This window comes from Nestor notabilis, unplaced genomic scaffold (genome assembly GCF_000696875.1).
Source record: "Nestor notabilis isolate BGI_N333 unplaced genomic scaffold, ASM69687v1 scaffold2093, whole genome shotgun sequence".
In the NCBI taxonomy this organism is placed as follows: domain Eukaryota; kingdom Metazoa; phylum Chordata; class Aves; order Psittaciformes; family Psittacidae; genus Nestor; species Nestor notabilis.
This window is the reverse complement of record NW_009923086.1, coordinates 115,109-138,451: the sequence shown is the minus strand read 5'-3', so window position 1 is coordinate 138,451 and position 23,343 is coordinate 115,109. Positions and strand designations below refer to the sequence as shown.

Here is a 23,343-nt window from a genome sequence, read left to right as displayed (position 1 = left end):
CTTCTCTGGGTTTTGGAAAGAGTCACTCCACAAAAAGAGACTGCATTTGGATCTAACATGAGCAGTGTTATCAAATGCACAAGAAAATAGCACAGGTTCTTTGTAGTCTCGATTTGATGTAGGTTTCTAGAGTATTATCAATTGATCAATAAAACATGTTAGACTGCATGCTAGTACTGATTAATTCACACCTTTGGTACACAGTAAGAACCAAGGTGAAGCCTGGTGTCTGTAAAGGGACTTGCTAAGTGCATTAGCCAGCTGTCTACTAATGTGTGTAGTACCTCTCGGCAGATCACCCCAGCGATCCCAGCCCTGGCTGCCTGGTGTGCTGATGGATGTGGCGCAGTAGGATACAGCAGCACTGCGGGTGGAGGGGAGGTCCAGCACCTGGCAAACCCTACTGTGTGTTTCTAGGTCTCGCTTCAGGACTGAGGGGAAAAGAAAGTTTGTCTTGCTGAAAGACTTTAGTCTTCATAGCCATATCCTAGAATATTTTAGTAAGAAAGATTTGTTCAAAGCTGTGTTTAACCTTCCATAAAAGAACTTTCTGATTATGTGTTTGAAGATTGAGTACAATGTGTGAAAAGGACTCTCTTGCAAAGGATCCTGCTTGCTTATTTTGCTTCCCCCCCCCGCCTTAATTCAAATTCCAGAAATGGTTGCTGTGCACTGCAAGAGCTGCTTTTCTCTCCACACTCGTGAATTTTACCAAAAAGTGGGGGAGGGATTCCCTGTGCTCCTTGTGTTGTGTTAACTGACCAGGTCCACAAGTTGTAGCCTATTTACAGTCAATTATGTCCATTTTATTCCAGTCCTTACTGAGGCAGTGAAAATATACAACTGTTAGAAACTTAAGCATGCCTCTGGGCATGACACTTCATAAATCCTAAAGCAGGAGTTGGGGAGGGGGGAGTTCTGCTCTGGACAATGTCCACGAGCAGCCAGATGCTGGTCTGTCTTCCCTGTCCCTGCTTCTCCCTGTCCACAGCCGGGTTGCATGGCAGCTCACTGAGTGGTGGTGAGCAGATGGGATGTGTGCTGCTTTGTGGCAGGGACACACTGACTGCGTGGAGATGAGAGCTAAGGAGAACCAAAGGTCAGAAGACAGACTGATAGCAAGAAGCCTCCAAGGGCAGTGGGACTCTCTGTGGGGAGGGGAGGCAACTCCAGGGCAAGATTTGCTTTTTGTTTTCCAAGTGGTGTGAAGATAACAGATAATGGTGTGCTTTATCTCCAATCTTAAAGGCTTTATGTAAGTCAGTCCTTCTGTCTTTGTCAGTGCAAGTGACAGTGCTTGTGTGTACAGCAGTGGCTGCGACAAACCTCCTTCCTGAACTTCCTGAACTGGCTTCTCAGCCAAGTGCGGGGTATCAGAAGTGAGGGTCTTTGGAGCTGTAGCTCCACAGATTGCTAGACAAATGTTGTCCTGTTGGCCCTTCTGCAGTGTTTCCTTGACCCTTACTGGGGCCATCTGAGGTCACAACACAGGGTGGTCCGAATCCTTGTTAACCTTGTGGGCAATGCAACTGCTCAAGGTGGTTTGTAAACACAGATCCATGCAGATTTGCTGGTCCTTGAGGTGTGATCCCAGGCCTCAGTCTCTTCACCAGGGATATTAGCAGATCACACTGATTTTTTTCAGGAAGCTTTTATTTTCAAAAAACATAAAGTGGGATTCAGATGCCTAAACACAGACATCAAGCTCCATCATCAGACCTCCTGAGGTGGTCCCACAGTACTAGGTGGAAAGTTAGGAAACTGAATGGAGATATGGATCCTCCAGGAGTGGCAGCTGGAAGCCAAGGAGAATATGTTGTGGCATCTTGCGTGGCAGTAATGTTTGTAATTAGACAACTTGGTCACACCTTTGGTGTCTTTTGGGCTGAGCCCTTTGGCAAATGTGGCTGAAGGGGACTAAGGGTGTGATGACATGATGTGGACAGGAAAACACAGCTGTCCCTGATTACAGATTCAGTGTACTAACATTTATGGCCAAAAAAGCTGTTTTAGAATCAATCTTGACTATCATAGCTTTTTTTATTCCTGATGTATTCATGAGTGTTTGGCATACTGTGCACATTCTTAGTTTTGAGAGAACTGACATTAATAGCTATTAAGTTAAGTCTGAAACTGTGTGGCATTGTTAATTACCTCCAGTCATGTAATTTATTGAACTTACAAAACTTAAGTTCTTGAGTGCTATGACTAATTATAAGATTGGAAATTAATCCAGAAGTGGAAATTACAGCCATACTTGAAAATGTCTCTCAGGCAACTTTGATCATTTTCACACGCTTTTATCACAGGTCTCTATGAGGAGATCCGTCAGTGCCGTGAGGCCTGTGGAGAAGCTCATATGAAAACAATCTTGTCAACGGGTGAACTGGGGTCCCTTGCTAATGTCTACAAAGCCAGTATGATAGCTATGATGGCAGGTACATATATGTTGTTTTCTTTTTAAGCTAAGAATGTCTTTGCTATATTATTTATGAAGCTTAAAAAATTCTAGGTGTGAAAGTTTAGTTTTGCCCATCTATTACTATTATGCAGCGATTGCTGAAGTTGCAAGTGTAGTAATGAAGTGTCTTTTTTTTTTTGGTATAACCTACAAAAACTGCATCAAATGCTAAATAATGCCTAGAACTGCTACAAAACTCGTGGAATGAGTGATATTTGTTGTCAAATGTCTGATCCTTGGTATATTTAATAAGGACACATACACTTGGGGCAGATACATATATTATCCAGGCAACTGTGGTGAGCTACAGCTATGAAACTGTGGTATAGGTAGATAGGTCGTAAGCTGATTTTAAATGGAGGAGGATCTTTTCCATGAAGATTCATGCTGACAGCTCTCGTTTCTGGTTTGCAGTCACTTCTGCTAACCACCCTTATGAGAGAGCGGTTTGGGAAACAAACTGTACTGGAAATGCAGTGAAGGGGAGAATACCACATGCACCACCAGGCACTGGGATGGGCTAGGATGTAACTGGTTTTAACTGGAATGCTCAAAAGCAGTGGTACTCACTACTGACAAATGCTACTTCAAGAGGTGTTCAGTCTTCCTGTGTTTGAAAACTCAGTTACATCTGACCTGATGATTAGGAGTCTGTCTGCCTTTTATTCTGGACCATTCAGCCAAGAAACACATTCCTATGAGCATGATAGAGTTTTTAGGGGCTACATATAATTTGTAGGAATTACTTTTTTGCTGTAGCTGAACCCAGGACAATAGCTATTGCCACTGAATGTAGCAAAGCACCTATGTCGGCCCAGATTTACGGCAGTATATTCTCTCTGCAGCTGTGGGTCTATGCTGGTACAATTTTTCCTAGCCTAACCAGGATTTTAAGGATGTGTTTCAATGCAAAACCGGGAATTGGTTGATAAGGCTATGTTCTTTGAACTCTGTTCTAGACACCTGTTTCTTCTACTGTGCTTGAAACAGGACTTTTCAAGTATATTGATAGAAAGAAGTGTAAAGATATACTAAGAAACACTGGGGTTAGTCTGTCTTCTAAACTTACCCTCATTTTTGTGTTGATTCTTTTTTTCCTACTGTAAGCTCTTCAGACCTGGAATTTTTTCTTATTTTAAAGCAAGAAAATATAATCTAGTGTTTTTTCAGTATTTAAATAAATATTCAACTTGCTACTGACCTCATTGTCTCCTTACGCACCACTATGCTTACCTACTTCAAATGAAAGTGGAAGCATTTCAGGCATTTTACATGCTCAGTTACAATGTCAGTTAGTATCATTAGATACCGTGGATCAGTATTATGCCAGTAAATATTGCTTTTAATTAGAAGAGGTGTAAGAAATGCACATTTGCTGTAATTTAAACTGATGTACTAATCATTATGATCACTTATTATAAACATGGAGTAGTGAAAAACTCAGGTTGTAAAGCATTTTAACATTGTCAGATTTTCTGCTGGTGTAATTTTTTCGAAATACAGCAGATGGCTCTATTGTTAATGATTTTCCTTGCATAGTTACTCATTTTGCAAGATACTTATCCATCTGAATATATGCAGTAATTTCTTTATTTCAGTGTCTCACTTTTTCTTTGTGGGTAGGTATAAAAATAAGAGTTTGTTGGTGCCCTACGTATATATATTGAGGGCCAGATTTTCAGACTAACTTGTCAGAACTGCTGAGAGCCTCAAATTCCAATTGAATTTTGTTTGACTTGTATATTTGTAGCATCTTGAGGAGGAAGTAATTTGGTAGAGGTCTTTTAAATTCTAGCTTTAGTATCTATGTATTTTTTCTTCAACTGGAGCCATGACTTTAAAGAGAGACAGACAAAAAGCAGATGATTTTGTGGGTATGGCATGCCCTGGCAACTTTTATCTGAAGATAAAAAAACAACAACTCAGATAAACTTGATCCTGCATATAAAACCAATTATATTCAGAAGTTAGTTACACAAAATAGTGGATTCAACTGCAAAACTGGCTTTAGAATTTTTTTCTGCCTCTGGCCAATTGTGCCTTCCTTTACATCAAAATTCGCTGCTCCTTCAGCTGTGCTGTTAGAAGTGCTCATCATGCTGCATTGTAAACTGAGTTTTCAAAGCAGTGTAGTTAAAAATTGCTTTAGAAAAGGGTTAATTAGTTTGCTGTTTGCTTTTTGTGATTGGTTGGCAGTGTTTTTTTCTTTAAATGGTCACAGCCATGATAATCTGTTTTACAGCCTTGCTTTTCATGTGATTGCGCCAGTGCAACTGAGGGCATGATGTGCAGTCCTTCAGCTGTTATCACTTCACTATGCATAATGTAAGCCTATCATATAGGGAGCACAAAATCCTTACAGATGTTTATGTTGCCCTTGCTGAGCACGCACACGTTCACCTAGGTCCTGAAGCCCAAAGCCACTAGATGTGTCACAACATGTAGATAAAAATATATGTATTTTCTGTGTGTCTTATTTGTAAGATTCAGAAGGCTGAGAGAGTAACAGAATGCTAGTTTATCAGTAGCTTCATGGTTAAAGAGATTGCCTGGGATGTCTAGGACTTGGTCTCTGACTTGGACTCTCTGACCAATTTTACAGTGTATTTGCTGTTAAGTGTCTTAGTCCCTTCTGATGAAGTTGCTCTGCTTTGCACAAAGCAGTTAACTGAACAGGGAATACAACCCAGATGTCTCCTCTCCCAAATAACTTGCCAAAATTTGTATAGTCTTCCTTGTGCTATCTTGAGGAATTATTGGTATATGGTGGGACTCACAGCATGTTACATTTGGTCTGATTCAGGTAGCAGGTGGGGGTTCAGCCTCTGGACATGAGGCCAGCTGTACAGATCACTGATTTGAAAAGGCATGGTAAAAGGTCAGAAAATGTGCACCTCTGCACTGGCTGTGATTTTAAAACAACACTGAGAGCCGTCCTCAGGCTGGGGTGGTGTCCAATGCACTTATTTTCAAAGCAGATTGCATAGGCTGCTTTTGTAGTCAAATAGCTGCACTCTGAATCACAGCCCTTGCAGGACTCAGCAGAAGCCATTCGCTGCACTCTGGTGAGCGAGGCTGCGCCCAGTGAGATGTGCAGATCCCAGCAGTGCACTGGAGGTGGAAGCCAGTTGTAGAAATGGTGCTTTGCACAACATGTATGTGTACAAAATGTTAATGCTTGTGCCTGCAAGAAAGTGTTGCTTCGCAGCAAGGTGTGGCAATAATTTGCCTCTATGTGAAGCAGTGGCTCTTGGCTACTCCTGTGCCAGAAATTGTATCTCCAAAGTACCGTGACTACTTTTTATTCCTTCTCTGGCACTGTACATAAGGAGAAAGACATCAGAATGGGAGCAGGCACACAGTTCTCTTAAATTGTCTTAACCATACCTTGACTGACATGCGATAAATTCTTCTGGAATATTTAAGAACCTATTTCTGAGTGAAAGAGGCTGACAGCCCTCTAAGGACAGTGACTCACCTGGCAAGAATAATTCTTGCAGTGCTAAGGAGTACATAATGGCAGGTAGGATTGCACATCAGCAGCTCCGTCTCACTGCCAAAGGTGCACGTTCTTTTCAGAAAGCTGATAGAATCTCAGTATCGAATCAGGGAGGTTTTGGTTGTTGGTTTGTAACGTCCACTGACGTTTCTTGAGCTTTTTGAAATCATGATGGTGGTTTTGAATGTATGAGCTTCTGAAGGGAAACTGCATCTGTGACTCTACTCAACAGCTTCCAGACAATGAGCAGAGCAAATTAATGAATGGTTTTTACAGTCTGGTGTGTACTTGTGTGAGCCACATCCATTTCATAGAATCATAGAATAGTTACGGTTGGAAAGGACCTTAAGATCGTCTAGTTCCAACCCCCCTGCCATGAGCAGGGACACCACACACTAAACTATGTCGCCCAAGGCTCTTGTCCAACCTGGCCTTGAACACCGCCAGGGTTGGAGCATTCACAACTTCCTTGGGCAACCCATTCCAGTGCCTCACCACCCTCACTGTAAAGAACTTATTCCTTATATCTAATCTAAACTTCCCCTGTTTCAGTTTGAACCTGTCTGCCACTAGAGTCCCTAACGAAGAGTCCCTCCCCAGCATCCTTGGAGGCCCCCTTCAGGTACGGGAAGGCAGCCTTCTCTTCTCCAGGCTGAACAGCCTCAACTTTCTCAGCCTGTCTTCATAAGGGCGGTGCTGCAGCCCTCTTATCATCCTCGTGGCCCTCCTCTGGACTTGCTCCAGCAGCTCCATGTCCTTTTTATGTTGAGGACACCAGAACTGGACACAATACTCCAAGTGAGGTCTCACGAGAGCAGAGTAGAGGGGCAGGATCACCTCCTTTGACCTGCTGGTCATGCTTCTTTTGATGCAGCCCAGGATATGGTTGGTTTCTGGGCTGCAAGCGCACACTGAAGCCGGCTCATGTCAAGCTTCTCATCAACCACCACCCCCAAGTCCTTCTCCGCAGGGCTGCTCTGAATCTCTTCTCCGCCCAGCGTGTAGCTGTTTCTAGAGGAAACAGTCAAATCTGTATCTTTGTAGCCTCTTGGAATAAAGAGTCCTGAGAAACACAAATGGGAGTGCCTGACACCTCCATACCAGTGGGAACTACTCTGTTTCTTTGTTGTGGTGTCTTTAAAAAAACACAAACAAACAGGTCTTGTACACAGTTCTCTTGTGAGAAGTAGAGCATTTTTTAACTTCCGTTTTCTGACACAAACATCAAAAACCAGGAAGCCAGACAAGGAAGAGAAGTACAATGGACTTGCAGTGGGAAAGGAATGTTTCAGTAAAGATGTGGATGACTTAATTGCATATCACAGTCATATATAAGGTTTTTATTTTGGAAAATCATATTTTAACCATATTACCCAATTACAAAATCTTTATTGTCCTGTGTAACAATTCATATTAATTAGGATATGTAGACTGGGAGAGAGGTAGAGGAAGTGATTATGTAAATGCACTTTGCTTTAAAAGTAAGAACTTTATCTGAGTCATTTTGACTGTGAAAGCTACTCTTGATGGTACAGCTCCTTTTACTTCTCTCTTTGAGAAGCTAAGGGGAGCACAGTGACATGTGAAAGGTATTTGTTTTTTTTATACATATCTGTGGAAAGATCATGAAGAAGTGATGTATGTTTTTCTGCAACTCTACTAAATGTATGGGTTTAGGACAGTTTTTTTCATAGGTCATTAAGCAGTTAGTCAAATAAGTTGTAAGCTGCACTGACTAATGTAAAAATGGAATTTAGGGCATGAATTAGTGCTAAACCAAACTAACTTCTAAAGTCTCTAGCACAAAAAACCCTGCAAAAAGTTGCAGAAAATGGCTGAGGCAGTAAGGTCTCTGATGCTGATAGTCTAGAAGAAGAAAATTAAAACACATTAAATGTGTGAGCAGAATTTTTTTTAGATGTTTGATACTGTTCATTCCAAAGTGAACAGAAATAATATAGCCAAATACTTAAGAAAAGCCATGTCTTGCAGTTCTCAGGGGAGCCCGCTATCATTTCTTCCAGGCTTCATCCCTCTTTACGGGAGTGGTTCCAGTTAATACACATGTATCATTTTCATAGCAAAACTTACCAAACTTAAAGTTGCTGGATTCAGAGAGTGACTGGTTGAGAGCTGTAGTATCCAGTTTTTGTCTCTTGAAGCAGAGAGCAGTGCTGCAAGGTTCCCCTAAAGAAAACTCGGGACATGGTAGTACTGCATGAAGAGGTTTCCTCATAAATCCTCAAGACTGGAACATTCCACTGCACAAAAGCTTAGCCCTGAATTAAGAAAAGATATAACAGCTTAATGATTATAAGAAAGCAGAGTCCAAGAACTGGATATACCAATCTTTAGCTCAGCTTTAAATGAGATTTTTATACTGTAGTTAATACTGCGGCAGATCCATTTTTAGTATAAATAATGGGAAGACAAATTCTAAGGTACCAGTAGCTGTTGTTTTGAGCACTGCCTTGTGAAGATTTGTTTCAAGCAGGGTTTTTGTCGTGTGTCTGTAAATATGCTAGACACCTTTTACATGCAAGGGATGATTTTCCTGCTGCTGGATGTGGACTGCCGTGATCCAAAACTTCTACCAAGCAAATGTTTCATGAAAAATGAGAGAGCAGAAAGGACTAGCAGAATTTCACTGAAAAGCTAGGCATGCTTTGTGCAAATGTGACTAGTGGTAGGCAACAAGGCTGCTGAATAAGTAAGTAATAATGCTTTGCACTTACATAGCACTTTGCATCTTCAAAGCACATACTGACATTAGCAGAGTAAATCTTACAATTGGCCTGTGAAGCATGAGACAAAGATGATAACAGACAAGTCAAAAGTCAATCTGAGATCAGTTGTGATTTCCTGGCTTTACATCCCATGCTCAACCCAAAAGTCGAGGGTCCCCTCAATGGTATTTGAGCTGCATTATGTATTGATTTAAGTATGTGCCTACAACTTCAGCTGTAATTCAATACTAAGTCAGTTATTAGAGCCTAAAGCATTTCCAAATGAAAGGCAAACCAAGGGAGGAGGCTTGATAACACATATAAAACAAGATTTCAAATTGTGTCTCATTTTACATGTCTGAAATCCAACCAACTGTATTGAGTTTACAGGGTGTCTGAAAGGGCTACAGTCTACCCTGCGAAAGGTCCATCAGAAATCAGGGTCAGCGTGTGGCTGTCATCTTCTAAAAGCAGACTAGGTCAAAATTGGCAGCTGCTTTCTACAGATGTGAACTCTTGCCGAGTGCTTTCCAGGGTGACAGATGATGTTCAGCTTTGGTCTGGAGGTCCAGTATAAGACTGGGGACAAACTAGTAAGTCCTTATTCTTCTGAATGTGTGGAAAGAGGACTTACTGCCTGACTGGTGACTAAGGCTTTCTCAGTCACAACCTGTTGGACATTTCCTCTTTTCTTCCAAGCAAGCAGAAGTCAGCATGAGTCCAAGGTGTGATGGGGCTTGCTTGCTGTTCCAGCTTGTCTGAGCTGCACTCAGTGGCTGGGGAAGGTGGATGTTACAGTGCAGTATATTCTTGCATCTGACTGCTCGTCTTCAGAGAACAAAGCACAGCGCAGAGAGTTCTCCCACCTGCGTTGTCAAATGGTAGAGAATAATCCCAATCTTTTTTGGCTGTGATCTTTTGGCAGTATAGATTAGATTGAGTGTGGGCATGATGAACACTTTTCTGAATTTCTGTCAGTTTACTGAGAGTGCATAAAATTATGTTTATGTCAGCTCTCTTCTGTCTGCATGCATGCAGACAATACCTCATTTGTCCAAAGATTTGCCCATTCCTTCAGAATTTTTAGATAAATTTGAACTTGCATAGTTTGTACTACTTCAGCACTTTGCATCATGCAGATGCAGTGTTGTGTCATTTTAGGAACATAGCCTTGGTTATTGTCTTGAATATATAGAAGTGCTTGCAAGTGGATGTTCTAAGAGGCTCATCAGGACAGTAATTAGCGCTATGGAATTATACTGATAGTTGATAGCTTTACTGTCTGCTGCAGCAGAAGTCCTTCATTCTGCATAGCCTGTGGTTGTTATGCATGTTCATAGCTCTGGTTAACATTAGTCAAAGTTTAGAGCAAGGAATAAGCACAAAACACTGTGGAAAACCAAGATACAGAGCAGGTCAGAGTTACACAGTCTGTCTCAAAATTTTGAATGATATTATGGACTAAAAAGTTGTTGAATTAGGAGTTACATCAAAAGATTGATGGTCTTTAAACGCAATCGCTCTAAAAGAGGTCTCTGGAGGAACAAGTGACTTCATTTATTCTGCTACAGAGTGGGGGGAAATAAAAAAGCCAGTGGTATAAAAATGCGGATAGCTGCATGTTCAGTAAGGCAGAACAAGGCTGCTCCCTTAAATGATGTAATTGCCTACAAGCCTAACAGTGATACTGCAGCTAATCACTAGAAATAATGTAGGCGTGATAGATAAGCTTGGAGTTGAAAAGTTCTAATAATGCAATCACAATATCCTCAGGTTTGAATTACTGATGAGAGTCCATACAAAGAGCAATAACACAGAAAAAATGTTGGGCTTGAGTAAAGCAGACCTTGAAGGAATGCAAAATGAGACTTTAAAATCTGCCTGGAACTCAATAATGTATGTATAGGGAATCAGAAGTGAAGGAACAGAAAGTGGCTGAGAGACACTGCAGCAGGCTCTAATGAAAAGTCTTTTCAGTAGAGTCAAAAGAGCAATAGAACCCTGTATGGGTAAGTAGAGGACAGAAGTAGTAGGTAAGGGAAACAGAGAGGTTGGAGGAAAAAAGATACAGAGTCTGTGAGGGGAGAACAGATTTAGAGTGTATACAGCAAAGCCTTATTTGTTTGCAGTTTGTTAAGCTAGAAACCCAGACATGCATGCAATGCCATGTTTGTTACGCATTTATTTATGTGCTCACTGAACTGTACTCTAGCCTATACAGCCATATCTGAAGGGAGATAGTTATCTGGGGCTGTTCATGTTTGTCATACCACGATGCCTGGCAACTCAGTTTGCTAATTTTGTGAAAGGTCTAATTAATGGTATTCTTCTGTAATCAGAAAATAGTAATATACACCCTCTACTGAAGTCAGAGAAGGAATACCAGTGTAAAACAGAAGACATTTGTCAGCTCTGTTTGTTTGATATTGTGTTACCCACAACAGCATTCAGCTTTCTCCCTCCACCATTCTCATTTACAAATGGAAACAGTGCTATTTCCAGGCACTTCTCACCAGAAGAATACCGAGTTAAGTCAGGAAGCCAGAAAGTGGGTAGAATTGTTTGAGGTAGCAGAATGACTCCTAACTTGTCATCACCTTTGACAATTCTGTTAGCTTCTTTGTTTTTCTGTATGTAAAATTAACATTGTGCATTTTATAGGACTTCCGTGAGATCTAGTAAATTAAGATATAAGCAGAAATACACTCTTCTCATTAAAAGGCAAAAATTTTCCATGCCTGTGTGTGAAAATGGAATACCCTTGGTCACAATTGAAATTGGGAAATGGAGCAAGACGAAGTATGGAAATCTTCTGCTGGGAGCTGCTGACTCTGATTTACTAGTGCAGCCAGCCCTGGGAGTGACAGTGGAGGTGGGAGGTGGCACAGCTTCCCATGGTACTCTAGGGTGATGGCGTTGTGTGCTGCCTGATAGACCAGCACTGGTGGTAGCAGCAGGGAGGTCACCTTCCTTCAACTGTTTTCACAGCACCCCACCAAATGTTCTTTTAAATGAAAACATTTTGCTGTGCCTCCCGTGTGCCTGTTTTGCTGTGCTTTGGTGTTCTCCCTGCACTTAGCAAACTGGAATGAGCTGTATGCGACTATATGAAATCGTAGAGGAGCAGGAGCATGATAATTTCCCAGAAATCCCAGGACTTGTCACTGGATCTGAGAGAAGGGTTTTAACCCTAATCTGCAGATTTCTGCTGCTTGACCTGTAAGAAAGTGGCTATTCCTTATGCTTTGATCTTTGAATCTGGTTGTGAAATAGTAGGTTACAGTGAGTAGTCATGTACTGACAGCATAGCATACTGTTTAGAGGGGTTAACCTTCTATGAGCAAACTATCCTAAATTCCTGAATAGCATTTTTCTTTTGCTGATATTCAAGATCTTTGCAAAGCATGTTAATTAAAAATATCTGAATGATATACTTTCAATTTATAACAACTGATGCAGAGAGGCAAGAAAGCACCCCCGTTGTGTTAATTTTCCCCCTGAATGAAACCTTGTTTCTATGTTAAATAATTTGTTAGAATTTGAGTTAAAACTTCTGAAGTTTCATATCACCTCAGGCTCAGAAATCGTTGCACAGTGAATAGTTCTAGTCAAACACGCCATGAAAATAACACGGCTTCCTAGCAAAAAAACTTTGCTTCTGTGAAGCTCCGGTATTGAAGGTAATGGTTTGAGAGAATGCAATTTTAAAACATGGAAATATTATGTAAAATCAATAGATGTGCAGGGTGCTATTTATTTCTCTGATATTTCAAGTTGTTTTTTTTTTTTTTTATTCTGGCAACAGCAGGTGTTAAATTCTACTAAACCAGTGAAAAATAGAAAAAAAATATTTAATTTACTGTATCTATCAATTATACAAAATTGGCTTGTGAAACATTAAAGTACCTTTTAAGTGATGGCAAGTAGGAACACCAGTTAGAAAATCCAGTCCCTTAACAGAAACTTAATATAGATGTGGAAATAAACTAAGCATGATTTTAGGGTTGTAGGTCCTGGGGTTTTTTTTTGTTGATTTTTAAGGTGCTAGGGCCTAGTAATTGTACCTATCTACTTGGAAGGTATATGCTCATGACAGCAGAAATGTAAGATTAGCCTTTTAAAGAGAGATGTTGAATGAAAAAATACATTAGGGTAAGTGATCCTGAACAGCAGTAGGTTATTTTAAAACACTATGGACACTCATTTGAATAAACACATTTAATCATAAGGAGCAGGAGTATAGTGGAAAACAAAGCAGCATGACAAGATATGGACAAAAACATAAGTGAAATATATATTGAGACACAAAAGTAGGACAAAAATTAGTCATATGAAACAAGAACTTCAGCGTAAGGAGGTTATGGATAGTTTATTATGATAAACTAGATGTTAAAACACACAGAGAGCAATATAAAGACATCCACTAACTTTTAACAGTTCATGTCCTAATGGTGCTAACACTGTATTTCAACGTGTTACATCATTAAGAGCAGAAAACAAGCTGAATACTCAAGCTGACTGTCAGGCTGCATCATGCTACAAACACATTCCTCAAGGAGCTAAACAGGACTGCCTATTCAAATGCAAACATTTATGCTTGTGTTTAACATTTTCCCTTCCTTATAAAAGTTTTTAACTGGAATTTAAAGGGTCTTCTGAATAGAATTCATCAGCCATTTCTCAAAGGAAAATATTTCTATTAAAATATGACCATAGGATATAGCAGTGTTCTTCAGGAATGTGTTCATTTCAGTGGTGTTAGGAAGAGAGCTTCATGGCTTTTCCCAGCTTGCCTCCATGGTTGCTTGGAGTATTTTTGTTGAGTTGCACAAGGGACTTGAACTTCCTTGGTAGGTATCTGAGTTACTTGGAGCCTGTCTCCCAGGCTTTCTGCACTCCTTTGATTTGTGTTGCTGAAGTGCAAACCATGTTAGGAAGACGTTGAAAGGAACGGAAGATGTTTCCTTCTTTGGTACTATACTCTGGGATTTCATCCCCTGGGAAATGTTCCTGATTTATATATTTAAAGAAAAAAAAAGTCTTTTTCTGAAATGGAATTTTTTAATTTCAGCATCTCTCAGATGAGACAATTTCTAGTTTCTGACAATGCTTACTTTATAGTTACCAGAGACAGTAGCTTTCCCAGACCTGTCTGTAACAGTCCTGCTTTTGAGAGAATTTTTTCAAAGACAAAGATGACAGCAAAGTCCATAGTCTTCCCAGCAAGTCAACAGGGACCTGACATCTGATTGTCACTTGCACCTTTGATGTTTCTTCCCCTGTGGCATTTGTGCTATAAAGTGATTTCCCTGCAGTGTAGAACTGCAGCTGATTTCTCGAGTTTCCCCTAAATCTAAGATGTAGAAAAGATTCCTCCTTGATGATGCCAGGACTTTTTCTTAAGCAAAAAGTCTTCCTTCCGTCATCTTTGCAGTTATACTGCCAATCCAATGTCCAATTTACCAGCCAGTCCCAAACACTGCAGAGGTGAAGTCTTGTGGTTTATCAAGAAGATTTGTAAATTCATCTCCAATGGACCACAAAGGAAATAGATTATGGTGTTTCATATCCTGTGCAGCACACTAAATTTATAAAATTATGCAATACAAAATTATGAAACATACATCTTAAAAAGCCTCCTTCCCACTGGTCCTGGAAATTGGATGTGTAGAGAGCTCAAAGGAAATACAATGCCTTACACATAAATGGAGCTTGAAATAAAAGATGAGAAAGCAGCTTGGTGGGGTGTGATGGAAGGGGATGCCATGATTCACAAGGTTTCTAGTCCTCAGTAAGAGGAGGGATAGCATTTTCAGGTAGAGCTTTGATAACAAGATAACATATACATGCTGTTGATAGCTAACTGGTTACATCTGTGTTGTAATCAGGTGCTGTGTTGGCAGCTACTCTGGATATAAGCAAATTTAGGTTCTCAGCAATTTGCTTGGTTGCCAGTTGCAGCACAGTTGCAGCTTTGAGGCAAGCTCTTCTGGGACTTTCAGTTGGATGGACCCTGTACCGTTGCAATGATGCCATTTTCAGTGATTTCCAGAGGCTGGGTTAGACTTACAGCTCACTCACCTTTAAACTAGCGGTCTCCAGAGCGTACTGCAGAAATGCTGGTTTGTTACTTAGAAGTTAAACAAAAAAATCCTAGTAAAGTAAACATGCTTTTGAACAACTTCTTGGCAAGTTCTTTTGCAAGGACTTGCTTGTATTAGGAAGTAAGAACTAAAGGCAGGAGAGAAACATTGGAAGAAAGTAATATATTTTTCTGTTAAAATATTCAAGAGACATTAAGTAAGAAAAAGAAAAAAAGGTGTTAGTGAGGGGTAAAGAGAAGCCTTTAGGTTTGAAGCATTCCTGTACCTTTTTTACCTGCCTGAAGAACACAATTTCTGAGTGAAACACAGGAACATGCAGAGCACTTTGCAATCTATATATGAAAATGCTGCAGATGAGAACAAATAATTATTAGTTAGTAATTCAGCTGCATTTTATTTCTCAGAAATAAGTCAGAGAAGGATTCTGCCAGTTCAGGTTATTGTCTAATGTCTGGTTCATGAAAGACAGAAGCAGGAGAGGATCTGAGAATATTAGAGTGGAATTTTTAAATGGCGGAAGGCAAAGGGGAGGTAAGAACAGAATCCGTTCAAGTTGGAAGGAGGCAACTAATATGGCATTTGAGAATGCCATATTGAAAATGCATCAGCCATGTATTCTGTGTTATTCATGGCCGTGACTTCAGTATGACTTCTAGGTTTTCTAGGTTTTCATTTGCTAAATTAGGTGGGACATCACATAAAGAGTAATGCAGTCAGTGAAACGTGGAAAGTTTCAGATCGTCACAATCATAGAAAGCCTGCAGACTTCTTTCCACAAAATGTGAGTTGCTACAGCACTGATTTCTATGTTAATTTACTAGTGAATAATTTAAAAAGACCTGTTTATTTTTTAATAAAAAGGAAAGATATAAATTGGCTGAGTGTTCCTAATGTTACTTACAGCTGCCATTGAGCAGATGTTAGGGTTTCTTAGTGGTATGCTAGACCAAAATAAGTTTTATGAATAAACAAACAATTTCTTTTTACTACCAACTCTTTCAGGCTGATTCTCTGCCAAATTCACAATAAATGGCTTTTTAAAGTCTCCTCAAAAATAATTACCTTTCTTGTGCCACTTTTTTCTAGGCACTTGGGTTTTAATTACAATGATGAACTGTTTTAATAAGTTGTTAAATAATTTTATCTTTTTAAGATTGAATCCATTTTCCATCTCTCTTAGACTTCCTTGGTTCCTGGGATTTTAATCCTTTTAATTCTTGTTAATTCACTTGATATTGCACTTTCACTCCCCTTTATAAATTCACATTGGAGAAGCAAACAGCATTCAGCATCATCTTTTCATCTTTTCCTTCTGAATTTAGGCACATACACCCACCTTAGCTTGGTGGTTAACAACAGTCCCCTGTTACTAGTAACCATTTTGTTTAACTCGATCATTTTGATCACAGTAGGTTTGAAAAGATAGGTAATTAAATGGAGACAATGTGGTTTTGCTTTGGGCTAATGTCTGCAGGCCTGAAAGCACTCCGCGGAAAATAACTGGCAAAGTGAATACTGTGTTTAGTTGATAGATAAGGGATCTGCAACACTGCTATACTCCAGACCAGTGTTTTTCAATGTAAATTACTTATTAGATACCTTTGTTTGTGATTTTGGGAAATGCTGAACACATAATTCCTTGTAACTTCAGCTGTGATTCAGTTTCTGTGAAAAACAGCTGTTTTATTGAAAAGTACACATCACTCACTATCGGGGGCAGGGGGGAGGAAGAGCCAAGTGGCAGGTTTTTAAACTTACTGATTTTTAGTCTCATGGCATGACCGAGATTTACTTAGTAAAAAGTAACTGCTGTTAAAACCAAAACCCCACAGATCATGTTTAAACTTTCATAGGTTTTGGGTTTTTTTTTTCAGATTATATGAAACACAAAACACAGAACAATTTTTTCACTGAAAGGGTGGTCAGGCTTTGGCACAAGCTGCCCAGGGCAGTGGTGGAATCACCATCCCTGGAAGTGTTCACAAACTGTGTAAACGAGGCCCTGACTGATGTGGTTTAGTGGTGGACTTGGCAATGCTGGGGGAACGGTTGGACTTGATGATCTTAAAGGTCTTTTCCAACCCAGCTGAGTCTATGCTTCTATGTCTCGTGATCTCATTCCCTAACACTGAACAATTGGAGTCATTGTAGAAAATATTAATGCCAATTTAGATAATGTTAGAAGTCATAGTTAATAGTGTGGATCTTGCAAGGCTTTTCTTTTACTGGGGCAGGGTCTGTCCACATCAGGTATGTGTTTCTTTGGAGTGCAGCCTTGGGTAGCTTTGAATACTGTTATGCTGTGTACAGCCTAAGCAGGGCATGCTTAGGACCAAGCTCACATGGGGGCACAGTTCTGCAGCTTTTTGCTATTTATGTCAGAAGCTTAGGATTACAGATGGAAAGCTGTAGACCAGGTGGTTGTGCTTGCTGGTGTGATGGTGACACCATCACTACCACTACAGTTCAGCAAGTGACAAGTTGGTAAAACATAGGTAATGTTTTGCTTGACCACTTCTATTTCTGAACATGTAAGCGTGGATGAAGAAGCCATTGGTAACAAAGTGAGGCTCTGCCATACTGCCATGAAAAGCTACAAACTTTAGATGGATTTTTTTTCCCCATAAGAAAGACGTAAAATGTACTGTCTCAATGAATAGTGACATTTAATAACTTGCCACTAAATACCTATGAGGATACATACACATCTAACACAAAGCAAGATTGATACTCAATTTCTTTCATTCACAGTATTTCAGTAAGAAGAGTGGAATGCCAAAGTACAAAATGGTAATGTATATTTAGTGTAGGTTTTTAAAAATATAAAATCTATATATAAAATGTAAATTTGAAGAATAAATATCATCATACCATTTTCATTTGCCAGTGAACTAACAAAATGTGCATTTCTTTATCAGTTTCAATTATTTTTAACCAAAACCCAGCTGGTTGTTTCATCAGATTGCTGGTACTTTTGGTTTGAGATGCTTGCCATGGTTGCAGTCTGTGACCAGATCAGCACACAGGCTGTTGACAAATGCAGGTAGAGAAACAATACCCCAGCATATTAAATACCTTTATATGAGCTGCTGCCTATTTCTGATGGTGCTTAAGGGTCTTTTTGATCTCCTTCATTTTTTAAAGTAGTGCTCAGTAGATTGTAATGCTGGAAAAGTCTGACTGAATTTGTCAGCCACATGCCTTCATAAAGCATCCCTTTGAAATAAAATTGTTAGTTTTGCCATGTAAGCATCATTAATAATACAGTGGGGGAAAAAAAGATTTATTAAAAAGCTAGAAATGTGTCTTTGCCTGACCCCCAGCAGAGAGGTGCATGCTGCTTGCAGTGCGGCTGCACAGTCAGGGGTTTTGGCTGTTTTTTTATTGAAGGGGACTGGCAGGCTTTTTGATATTCAGGCTACCTGAAAAGCTGGAAACCTTGTAAAACAACCCTACTGACAGTGGTGAAAGCATCTGCCAGTACCTAAAAGTTCTCTTCCACATTGCAACCTACATGCATGGGCTTCTGCAATTTTGTCCGATGTCAAATTATCAAGGTGGGGAAAGAAGAAAGAAATAGATCTGAGGGGCAAAAGCTTCTGGGAAGCAGGAGCTTGTGAGTAAGATCAGTACTTTTTAAAACAATCATAGCGTGCCATTTTGCTATGCTACCATGTGTAGGTAAGGCCTTCCAGATTGTTACCCTTTGGATATTTGCTGCATCAGGAGAATGCCCAACTCCTGCACCTAGGAAGTCCATGATAGATTCTACATGCTTGTAAGTTGACTGTGTTGAAGACTTTAAAGTATCATAAAAATTAAACTCAAAGTGCCTAACATTTTCCTAGTAATTGGATGATGACTGGAAATGGAATATTCAGCCCTTTATGCAAGCCCCTAAGTAACCTATTCTACTTGATTTGTAAAAGCCAGGGGGAAGCAAACACATCATAGATGAGTCTGGTGAGACTTGACACTGGCCACAAAATGCTCTTGGGAAATGCCTTGGATACTGGAAATCCCCCCAGTACTGAAACCTCCACCTTTGCCAGCTGCCTTTTCATGTGTAGGCAACAGTGTGGAAGAGGGGCCGATGCTGTCTGACCTCTGCATGACGAAGAGGCTGGATGCTGGACAGATTCTGACTGTGGCATTAAGACATGACTTTTAAATCTCAAAAATCAATTCTGCCTTTTTCTGGGTTAGAGTGAGAACAGAATCTTAAACTGCTTTTATCATGAGATGTTGAAAAAACACTCAAAATGACATTGAAGTGTCATGATTTTGTCTGTATTATGTTTGGGTTTTTTAAAAAATCTTTAAAATTCATAGCACCATCTTGATAAAGTAGTCTGATTTTCTACTTGCTTTGCTTAGTCTGGGGTATTTCCAGATGGGTTTTAAACAGCTATTTCTTCAATTTGAGTAATTTTGTTACAAGCTAATAGGCAATATGTAGGCATACCTGAGTTTTAATGTTAACATATTTGTTTCAAAGTTGCTATCAACATTAGAAAGCAAAAAGCTAAATGTGGTTGCTAAAACATGGTATGCAACATACCATGTACTGCTGTGATTCTAAGCAGTCATGCATATTTATTATTTTCTTCCAAATCGCAGTGCTATTACTGGTAGATATATCAGGGGTTTAGCCTCAGTCTGTAATATGTCATGTACTGGACAACATTTTGAGAGACTGAGATGTATCGATCCAAAACTATGAATGCCAAGAGGGAAAAAGCCTTACCTAGATCAGCGCTGTTTTAATTATATCACAGTTTGGGGTAGTTTATCATTGTTTAGATTAGTTTAAGTGTGAACAAGTAAATGGTGCAATGAAATTGAGTATTTGTAAAGGAAGCTTAATGGGTGAGATTGAAAATCAAGTCTAGTTTCTCCCACAGCATTTTACTTTTTCACCCAGCATTTGGCTCAGTGCTGAGAACCTAAGTGCCTGCATCTAATCTGAAAGGAGAGGCCAGCCTTTATGTTGCTTCACGAAGGAGCAACAACCTGTTTTAGCAGCAACCTCTGTGTTACTGGTAAAGCAATGAGAATGAATGCTGTGGTTCCTTCTCAAACACTCAGCATGTCTTTAGCTTCTGTATGTGGGACACTAATACTCTGCCAAAGCAGAGAAAGTCACCATCCCCTTTTTAGCCCCTGGCCACATTCATATCCCAGAACAGAGACAATGTGTTATTCTATAACCTTTAGCTTTTTTTTTGCAAATGAAGACTTTTGGACATTAGGGCAATCTGCAGAGTTCAGCCATTGCTATCTTTTCAGCAGAGTCAGAAGGAGGTGTTGAAAGACGTGACTGCCTTTTTTATAGGTAGCTGCTTTGTGATTGTGGAAAGGGTGGTGGTGGCCATGAGAGGGGGCAGGCCTGTGGCTCTGCGCCTCCATGCGTGCTGTGGAGCACTTCCACAAGAATTTATGCAGGTGCTGTAGCAATGCTCACCAGTAGCACACAGTCAAAGCTTTTTTCAGTTGTTTGTGGTTCTTCTACTCCCTTCCTCCTTACTTTTCAGGTATTTTGGTAGCTGATGGAACAGCCGCATCTTAGAGCTAAGAGCTAATGGCTCTTCAGCAGCACATAATTGCCTGAACTGCTTCTGCATCCTGGTATCTCCCACCACAGCTTCTGCTGGGCAATATGGGAGGGGACTGCGGGCATGTTTCCACCTGCACTTTAGTGTGGTTTGAAGCCTAAAGCAACGATTGACAACGATTCCAGCTGTGGCCTTTGAGCCTGTAGCACGTGACAATTATTTGTCTTCTCTTTCCCCTTACCAAATAGAGACTGGAGTGGAAGGAATGCTTTAGTAATAGTAAGAGCCCATGCTATATAGCTGAGGAACAGAAGATCGTATGAATCCTTCTGTTGAATCTTCTGAAGAAATACGTTTTAAATGAACACACAGGAAACTAATACTAATTAAGTAGTAGTATTCTATGGAGACCGGTGGTAGACACTGTAATGATGCATTAGCGAGCTATGCATAATTCAGCAATACTGAATTCTTTCAGGCATCATCTACAGGGAATTTTGCATTAGTATGGACTTAATAATTTGTCCTTTTGTGTGCATGCGTAAGTGTTCCTAAGGGCATCATTTGGCCTGCAGAATGCCTGTTACCAGAGGTGGTATACAAGAGAGGAAGCATCCATTCTGGGTCTTGAAAACCAAGCTGAGATGATAGGCTGGATCATTAGAAAAATTGTCTGATTTGTAAACAGACATTAAACATGATGTGGTTTCTTTCCCACTCCCCACCCTCTTTGTGCAGGCACTTTTCCAAAAAGAATTGCAAAAAATAGGCAGCTCACAAAACACCAAGTTATAAGCTAGGATTTTTCAAAGCTATAGCTTAGATATAGGCATGTGAAAACATATAGGCACCTAACGAAGTGGTCTGGCAGTGTAGCATGTGTGATGGAGTTAAAGCTACTTGGTGAGCTACTGCTGAAGTGAGTTGTCACAGCTTTATATTCTCTTCTCAACAGCAAAGTTAAGCTGGCAGGGAATGTATTTTACTTTTCCACTGGAGTAGGATAAGGACATGTAAGTGGACTATTATCATGACTCAACTGACAAGAATTAGCTGCTACATTAGCCTTTTACGTCTTGCCTTGCCTCTTATTTTCAGAGGGTTGATAACCTGGTTGGCCCTAGTCAGGCTAATGCATGTGAATCTTAAGACCCTTGTTTTAGTTAGTCATAAAACAGAAAGATGACTTGGTAATGGGACTTTATGCACATCTGATTATGTAGTATTTTATCACTGCTACCTTGTCAGCACAAACAGCAGGGGCTTTTGCAGGTTCCGCCAGCAGCATGCCTCTTTTTATCACAAGTTCTAAAAGTCTTGGAAGGGTATGTGTTCACCCTATGTCGCCACATATTCTTATATCTGAGTTGCAGCAACCAAGATATATTTGTGTTCATTGCAAGTATTTTCAAAGTAGCATGGGATAATTGTCCCTTTGAAAGCATCTCTCTATAAACTATTGTTTAAAACTGCCAGACGCATCTTTGGTTTTTATTAAGAGTAAGGCAACAACAGAGAGTCTGTAGTTATCAGGAGATAATAATTCCCCAAGGGTATTTGAAGCACCTCATAACCAAAAGGTTGTGATTACTCCACGTTTACTATACTGCTTATTATTCCTTATTGCTTAATTATGGAACCAGAGTGTGTTTCCTGAATACCGTCCTCTAAATAAGATCTGCAGTTCTCATGCTCTGCTTTAATGTGACATGGACTGGGGAGCTTTGTAGTGTTTTGAGATGATGTAAGGGATAGCAGTAAGGTGGGCCAGTCATGGCAGCTCTTCTGGCCTTCGGGAGACCCACGCATTCAATCCCTGCTCTGTCAAATGTTTGCTGAGGGGCCTTGGGCAAGTCACTCAGCTTCTGATAACCTCAGCTCTGCATTGCTGCTCAGGTGCTACCATAAATAAGGCTGCATGAGTACCTAGAATAGAAATAATATAATAGACTTCATCTTGACCTCTAGGTATGGACTCAGGCAGCACACCATGAAGACACTGGTTTCCTTTTAATGTGTGCAGTGAGTGGTCTTCGGCTAAGTGCGGTGGCTGAGGGTTGTGTGTGGATGGGGGGTGAGAGCACAAGTGAAGACAGAATTTAGTATCTTAAAAACATAGAATCATAGAATAGTTTGGGTTGGAAGGGACTTTCAAAGATCATCTAGTTCAGCCCCCCTGCAATGAGCAGGGACATCTTCAACTAGATCCGGTTGCCCAGAACCACATCCAGCCTGGCCTTGAATGTGTCCAAGGGGTGGCTCATTCACCACCTCCCTGGGCAACTTGTTCCAGTATTTTACCACCATCATTGTAAAAAATTTCTTCCTCACATCAGCCTGAATCTCCCCTCTTTTAGTTAAAACCATTACCCCTTGTGCCATTGCAACAAGCGCTGCTAAAAAGTCTCTACCTGATTTACAAGGCGTGTAACTGTAGCCTAAGTGGTTGGGCTCCCAGTGGCACTGAGAGCTCCATTGCTCTTGCCTACAGAGAACCTCTCTGTTCACACTTAAGGTTTACACACATTTCCATCTTTGGTTAAACTGATGCAGTTTGTGCTTCCCAGGCTATGGTGTGTAGTGTATGACACACAGGTGGGTACTTGTTGGCACCAAGCTCACCTGAAACAGGCATGTAATGCTGCTGTGTTACAAAAAGGCTTTGATGTCACCACTTTTTACTGGTTCAATGAGTCTTAAATGACTTGCTGCCTTGAAAGGCAATGTACTGTTGCAGTTACACATTGGAAAAGAGTAAAGAGTAGAAAGTGTGGCCTTTTCCAGGCTCACTGGGCCAAGAAATCTACCTTGAAGAACTCTTTTTAAGTCTTTGATTTAATGTTTTATTGACTCATGTAACCTACTGCAAGGAAGGGGAAAGCCATCCAGAATGTATTTGAACATTAGCCTTGATTTTTTTATTGTTTACATTAAAAGGAAAATGAGAAGATGGGTGATAAAGCTCAGTTTCTAAATCATCACCTAAATTTCCAGATGA

At 40.3% G+C, this 23,343-nt stretch overlaps 1 protein-coding gene across 1 annotated transcript in view; it reads left to right on the top strand.

Annotated features, from left to right (window-relative positions):
• DERA (deoxyribose-phosphate aldolase (putative)) overlaps nt 1-23,343 on the top strand; it is a 43,735-nt gene that overhangs the window by 12,462 nt on the left and 7,930 nt on the right. Inside the window, 1 exon segment of the mRNA XM_010011939.1 lies at nt 2,310-2,438. Within this exon segment, the coding sequence (XP_010010241.1) occupies nt 2,310-2,438 (129 nt within the window).